Raw genomic sequence first — 7,745 nt, forward strand, 5'->3', positions numbered from 1 at the left:
CGGAAAATATGTAGATTCAGTCTAAGGATATTGTTGGGTACTAAGATTGACCCTCTAATCGGTTGAGATGAGTTATCTTCATTTAATGCTTCCCATTTTATGAAGCCGAAGAGTTAGGAGGAGCAATAAGTACACTTCTTACTAGTATAGTACTCGGTTAATCTTATTTAATATCGGCAAGTTTAGCAATTGTTCTTGAAAAAACTGAAGTGCAGATAATTTTTAAACTTGGAAATATGGGAGTTTAAATCCTCACCCCAAATATCCCTTATGTTTTAACATGTAAGCTCAAGGTGTCCATGGACTCTACTGCATCAGAATTCAATAACTTACATTTATGCACAAAGCAAGGCTATAAGTGAAGGCCACCTTTTTAATTAAAATTCAATTATTTCATAATGTTACAAAGGAATCCAATGTATTACATACCATGTTAGACCATGATACATACCATGTCACATCAAATGTATATACAAAGGACTTGAAGCGAGTCATATCTCAATCGAGTGCTCGGGAGATATTGGATTGGGATTTGGATGTGGGCTTGTGTTATTTCTTTGAGTGCAACAACTATTGAGGATCCCAAGCATTAGCAGCAACAGTAAAATATCATCCTTAAAGTTGTTGTGATTTACAGACTCACCTTCTTTAACATTGGTGCTTCCTTTTGCATGGTTCCTAGCACCACCCTCTCCAGGGTTCTCTCTGTCTCTATTTCTTTGCACCCGTCTTCTCAATGCGTTTTCCTCTTCATAGAAATGCCTGCCTATGGAGATGAGCCTTTGCCATAAGCCCCTAGCAGGAGAGGTTCGCTCTTTCTTGAAAAGTTTACTGAGGAAGGTAATGAAGAAGATCAAGAGGGCCGACATCGAGGCCGTCCCTGAGATGATAAACAGGCCCTTGAAGCTATCGAAGGAGAGACCTTTGGACCTAGGTATGTCTGATAAGTCTTGGCAATTGCTGTCGTTGCCAAACCAATAACTCTTACCAAACCAAAAGGTGGTGATCCTCACCATTTGGTCTCCTTCTGTTACATTTAGTATGGCCTTTGATATGTCCGAGACCAGTGGGGAGCCTTTGGGAAAAACCTATAAAAAGAGGCACAGAAACTAAAATTTTATTCAGGAAGAGAACATATCCCAAGTGCTCAAATTTTAATACAATAAAAAATACAAACTACAGTATCACGTTATCAACTAGTTTAACTCATGACTGTATGTTATTTATAGGGATTTATCAAAATACACAACATAAAAAATACAACTAGAGTATCATGTTATCAACTAGTTTAACTCATGACTGTATGTTATTTATAGGGAGTTTTGAAATTAACTCAATAGGGATATATTGAAATTAAATCAAGAGAATGACTGGGATGTTAAATAGTTCATATCTGGTATTTTTTATAAATTTCCAGAGCCAAGTTGTTACTGTGGGATTTCAACTCGAGGCATAATCCCCATTCTTGAAGTAAACTCGGTCCACAAGCATAATATAGAAGCCTGAACTCTATGAAAATCGGGTTGGGTTGGCTTGAGCCGCTCCGCCCTGGCCACCCAAACTTGTATGACTATTTGGGACTGGTCAAAAGTTTCTATAAACTACTTGTACCTATGATGAAGAGTCAGAAAGGGAAATGGGTAAAATACTAATGTTAAAACCAAATAGCATGGGAGAGAAAGGGAAATGGGGTAAAATACTAATGTTAAAACCAGATAGCATGAGAGAGAGAGAGAGATCTCACAAAGCCGAGCCCTGCAGTCTTATATATTGGTCCAACCATGGTGAATTGATCGCAATATCTTGAGAGGAAAAGCTTGAGATAAGGGATCTCATCAAAGTATGCAGAGATCTCTCCATTGTTAAGGGCCTCCGCATATTCATCGAGTGTGTTATAGTACCTAAGCTTAGTTGGATCAAAATTCGAGCGTTGTAGAAGCCCAGCAACAAAGGATCTTGGCTGACATCCAACGTAGTTTCCATTTTTTACCAATGTATCAATGTCTTTAACAGTGGGTTGAAGTTGCTGAACTGTGAGTATAGATGTTAAGCTCGCTGTATAGCTTGAGTTGAGAATCAAGGCCACAAAAAGCCATATGATAACCACAAATCGGCCCAAGTTGCTAACCACTGTCTCCTCTGCAAAACCCAAGTACATTTTCTATTGAGTTTGAATTATATTGGGTCTAGAGAAAAAATGAACCTATATAAATAAGAAATTGAAGCCTTTGAAATTGTATACAATATTAGGTTACCACTGGATTTCAAGGGAATTGATCATGAGCGACTTTTTTTGATTTTGTTGTTCACAGATATGTTTATCATATGATGGGTAGATATATCAAAATGGTATTTTCAGTTTCCACATGTTTTAAGTTTGAATTAGTAAAATAGAGTGGGTGAGAATAGCTGTCTCCGATGTAATTTAATGCAATTGGTCTCAACTGGTGTTATCGTGATAGTGTAGCCATCGAACCGGCTAGTCTAATCCAATCAAAACTAGTATAACTATCGATCAAATTGGTTGAACAAAAAAGAATAAAAATTTAATGTAAAATTCGAAAATATATTTTTCATAAGGTTGCACAATCTTGTTTAGTTGATCAAACAAATCAAAACCAGCTAACCTAACTAGCTAAAACTAATCAAGCCTTAGTTTTGCCAATTTTCAATCGGAAACTACTTTCCTGCCGAAGGCTCTAGTTCGTTCGACTCTTGTATCTGCTGGTTTCATCCGATTTTAAAATAAAAAGGTCTAAATATCCCCATCAAAAAGAAAAATCCTTTTGTTTATCTGAAACTTGTAAAAGGTAGTCCAATTATAACTTACTATGAGAAAAGACCATCGTGGAGAAGGCAAACCAAAAGACAACACCTATCTGACCCCACTTGCTGCCTCTAAAGTCGTCGTTTCTCCTGTGTTCTAAGACCCAAACCACAAAACCAGTCAGCACAACGAAGAAGCCACTCGTTGCCCACAATCTCCATGTTAAAGGCTTTAAAAACACCCAAGCATTGTTCCTCAGATCGTTCTTCTTCACTGGAACCACCATTGCTACTCCTGAATCAGTGTAAGGTAAAGTGAAGTCCACGTAGTTTGTTCTGTTAGCTCGAATTGTTACGTCCCCCACCACTGCATCAAAATTCTTCACTCTTACTCGAGTTAGCGATACACGGTTACGTATGATATGTAATTGTATCATGTGTGTGAATTCAATTGTTTTTTCAAGGGATTGTATACCATGAAACAAGTAACCTAGGTGTGCAAAGGTTACAGACCCTCATCGTTTTCGATATAAATTTGATTGCTTTTAAGAAAAATTTTCCCTCAACACGTAACTGACAAATGGTTGAACCTCTATTACATAAATACCTCGGGTTGTTCGATGTTGGGAACGATGGAAATATCAGATGATAAAAATAACTGAGTTCTCCGGGATTGTAGCACAAAATTGTCAAATTAGGAAAACAAGTTAGTTTTCTATTGTTATCCCACATCAACTAGGGGTATTCTGATCCATTTCCTTGACTTTGCACAAATAATGGTATTTTTATAATTTAAATAGAGATACTTAGTTAAATTACCCAAATACCCTTTATTTTTAAGGATTCCCAACCTTGAACTGCAGCAATTTTCAAAATTTTTATAAAATGTTTTTGAGGAGCTACATGTGATATAAAACTTTGAAAAATAAAATGACTTCTTTTGAGCTCTTCAATGATTTTGTAAGATCCATTCATGGCATTTTCCCTAAATAGTAAAAGAAACGATCATATAAGAGGCTCCCTCCTAAGCCGTCTGATTAGGATTTGACAGGTGAGTTAATGCTTTGCAAAAATAAGAGATCCGATGGGTGAGTTAATACATTTAACAAAAAAGAATGGATATGATGGGTGAGGGAGGGAGTTGGTGTTCTGTGAGGAGGTTTGATGGTAGAGTCCTGTCCTTTTTGTAGCCCTCATCCTCACCCATCAAATCTCCAATCCAATGGCTTGAAAGGTTTCACAAAACCGCATAAAAGGACTTTCAATTTTGAATTTAGATATTTATTGCACCGTTCTGCTAGAAAATCGCAAAAAAAAAAGGAAAAGAGAGAGGCTGCTCACCTTGAGATAGACCTGGTAAACCAGATCATTGTATGTGCCAGCGCTTGATCCATCAGCTTTCTGAAAGGGCACGAATTCATACGGGAAAGCATACGGCAGCTCGTCGATCACAGCCTCGAACACATCCCGACAGAAGCCCTGAACCTCAGTCATATTTTTCTTGGGGTTCCATGTATTTTTTATGAATTCCTGAAAAGGTCCATTGACAGGAATGCCAATCCTCAGCTTCTTTCTGTTAGGTGCCACCACCCAGCCCCTTGGCACTGCCAGAGTCCTCCCTGGCCAAATTACCGGCCTGAGATCAGACTGTGTCGCTGTGTATTTTTCCTTTCCAGAGTTTTTTCTTCTTGAAAGGCCAGTTTCTTGTGACCAATACCCTATATCTATGACTTCCTTTCCGGCAATGTTCACTATTTGGAAGTCCGACGCTTGGAGCTCACCTTTTACGAAATGGATATTGCCGCTGACACCAAGGAATTTGGTATCCATGATTGCCTTTAAGAGGCTGGGGCCTGCCTTAGAACTGTTTGGCATTGTGAAATCCGATGACTTTACAGTGGTTTTAGTGGGAAGAGGTCTCCGAAATTGGCCACATTTTTCGACCGCAAGTGCAAGACCCCATGCTGCATCATATGCTCTCAATGCGTAAATGTTCATGTCCACCGTTTGTGTCTCATTTGGGTACTCCATTTTAAACTGTGATCTCCATCTACGTGATAGATCGGATAACGCTTCGGACTCTGGTATATGTGCCTTCACCCCTATCAGCCCTTCCATTGAGGCTATAACTGTGGAATTCATGGAGTTTAAGAGAACCGCCAGCCCGTCTGTTATGATCCAGGCATAATCTTTGCTCATCATGTTGAGTTGCCTGGCATTTTGAAATAGTCGAGAGGCCATGGAAGAGGTCATGTGGACTACGAAAACACGAGTTTGCGTTTCCATCAATGCATGTAGCTCAGTTCGGATTAATTCATCAGAAGCTGAGGTAGGAAGAGCAGTTCTATGTTCAATTCGAGAGCCAATTTCTTGGAGAGCATCGGTTAAGTATGGAATGAAGCTGGCTCCATATTCGGTATCTTCGTATATGGCAACGGCTTGTCTCCAATTGTAGGCTTGGAAGAGAGAGGCAGGGGGTTTGGCTTGAGTTGAGTCGTTGAGAGTGGCTCTAATGAAATAAGGGGTTTGCGTTGATGGGAGTAGAGGTGAGGTTGCAGAAAAAGAGACGATGGGTACCTTTGTTTTGGACCCCATATTTGCTAAGAATTCAGCTTCTGTTGATAATTGTGGCCCAATGATGGCCTGAACATTCATGTTTTGTATCAGCTCCAAAGCTGCAGTATGAAGATCCAAAACTTCAGCATGCGCAGAGAGAGAGAGAGAGAGAGAGAGAGAGAGAGAGGCTCAAATTGCCTGGTGTGTGTGAGAAAAATCAACCGGCTCAAAGTAACGGGCCGGTTCAACAGGCCCAACTGGGCACGTCCTGGCAGTTAAAAAAATAAAAAAGTTGATTTAAATAAAATTTTAGATAAAATTCAAAATGCTCTCCTTATAATGGGAAATTACAAAGAAAATCGGTCTTTCCCCTTTTTTTTTTTTTGGTTTTCGAAAATTTCCCTTCGATCAATCTGAATTTTGATTTTGATTTTTAGTTTTTTTTATTTTTTATTTTTTGGTTTTTTCATTAGCATGCCCCAAATTTTAAAGCACCGCCTTAGTAGCGAATTTTTTTTAAAAATAATAATCAAAATTCAGGTTGCTGAGGGATAATTTTGAAAAAAAAAAAGAAAAAAAGGTGGGTTGACCAACCTTGTTTATAATTTCCTTACCTAAAATTTTATGATTTGTACGAAGATCACTCAAACAAAGAAAAAATATTGATTTACATACAAACCCTAAATGTTTTTTTCTACAACACGAAATGTGCCTAGGCAAAAATTACATAGAAAGTCAGTCAAACCATTTTTTTATATTTTTTCAAAATTGCCACTCTGATGATGGAATCTTAGATCTGAGTTTTAATTTTTTAATTTTTAAGTTTTTTTGTTCATAAGCAGTGCCCCACGCTTTAGGGCAGTGCCCTACTAACAGAAAAACTTTAGGAAAAAAAACTCAAATTATGTCCGAGACATCCTCATACCGAGGGAAAGTTTTAGAAAAATAAAAAAAAGCAGGTTGACCAATCAATTTTGTAATTTCCATTTATAAATGGAGCATTTCGTATTTTAGAAAATTTTTTAGGATTTGTACGTAAATCACTAAAAAAAATACAAATATATATATATATATATATATATATATATATATATGAAACGTATATTTAAAATTTATTAAACAAAAGACATCCAAATGATATTGAAAAGTAGGAAAAAAAATAGATTTAAAAAAGAACAGGTTTCTATGAGTCCATGGACTCATATGTAGAAATGTGGTCCCCTTAATAATTTATTTTTAAAATAAAATTAGTACCTAATTGTTAGGCAATATATAACCTTTAACATGTGGATTATTAATTTGTATAAATAAATAAAATTAAAAAATAAAAATGATATTTTGTGTAGAAAATATTTGAACAGTTGATTTTATGCTTTTTTTTGAAGGACTATTAGTTATGGTGTAGATCTACCCTTTCTTTGGTGGATAGTGTTGATCTCGAAGCGCACATAGTAACAGGTGAGGGCTTGGACACACCAAACAATTCTCCTTTTAAAAAATTTATTTATGCCATATAGTATTTTTGAAGATTACTAAAAAAAAAAAAAATGTAAAAATAAGTAATAAGTATTCCTGGCCAAAACACTTTTCCATATAAAAAAAATTGAATTCCATATTACAAACAATCCCTTTATTGAGAATTTTATAATATTTTGAAAATTTTTAAATACCCGGACCACCAAAATCGGCCGGTGTCAGGTTCTAGTTTGACCAGCCGGTTCTGAGTTGGACCGGCCGAGTTTGTGAACAGAGGGAGGTTCGAATTGCCTTGTGTTTGAGAGAGAGAGAGAGAGAGAGAGAGAGAAGCATGAAGTACCTCGTTTTCCTGCTTGGGCTACATGCAGTTCAGAGTCTCGCCAAAAGAGGGAGAGACTTGTGGTGTAATTAGAGTGGTGCTCGTAGAAGTCGTGGAGGGCCATTTTTATGCTCGTTTTGCTTGCCTTTCCCACCTTCGACTCCAGACCCAGGACCACACCTATGTTAACTCTCACTCTTTCGCCTTGCCCATGGGTTGATGAGATATGAATAAGTAGCAGTTGCAGTAGTAATGGAGACAGAACGAAAACAGCTTTTGAGATCCCCATCCTTCACCTGCAAATCTAAACCATAAAAAATTCTTCCTTCACCAGAAGCACTTGTTAGGCTCTCTCTCCCTCGCTCCTGCAAATGTAGACAGAGAGAGATTTTGAGAGAGGCAGATGAACTGTGAGATTTTGAGTGAGAGAGATCAACTCTGTGAAAGTGATAGAGATCAACTATACGAGTTTTTTAGATAGAGAGAGATAAAGAATAAGGGATTCAGAACAGTATTTGACTACTCGGTCTGAGGGCTCCGGACTCAAGCAAGTCCGAGTAACGGATGTCCACAACGGCCCAAGGTTTGGACTCGGACCGAGTTAAACTAATGAGAGAGAGGGATGAAG

At 37.7% G+C, this 7,745-nt stretch overlaps 1 protein-coding gene across 1 annotated transcript; it reads right to left on the minus strand.

Moving 5' to 3' along the window:
• Window positions 1–355: 355 nt before the first annotated feature.
• Window positions 356–7,745, minus strand: LOC18435432 (glutamate receptor 2.7). The gene is made up of 5 exons (XM_011625629.3): window positions 7,139–7,745; window positions 4,108–5,441; window positions 2,831–3,146; window positions 1,745–2,139; window positions 356–1,088 (listed from the first exon to the last, which is right to left on the minus strand). The coding sequence occupies exons 1-5, from the start codon at window positions 7,404–7,406 to the stop codon at window positions 492–494; spliced, it is 2,910 nt and encodes a 969-aa protein (XP_011623931.2). The 5' UTR covers window positions 7,407–7,745; the 3' UTR covers window positions 356–491.

This window comes from Amborella trichopoda, chromosome 12, assembly GCF_054954075.1.
Source record: "Amborella trichopoda isolate Santa Cruz 75 chromosome 12, AtrichopodaSantaCruz75HAP2 v2.0, whole genome shotgun sequence".
Lineage (NCBI taxonomy): Eukaryota > Viridiplantae > Streptophyta > Magnoliopsida > Amborellales > Amborellaceae > Amborella > Amborella trichopoda.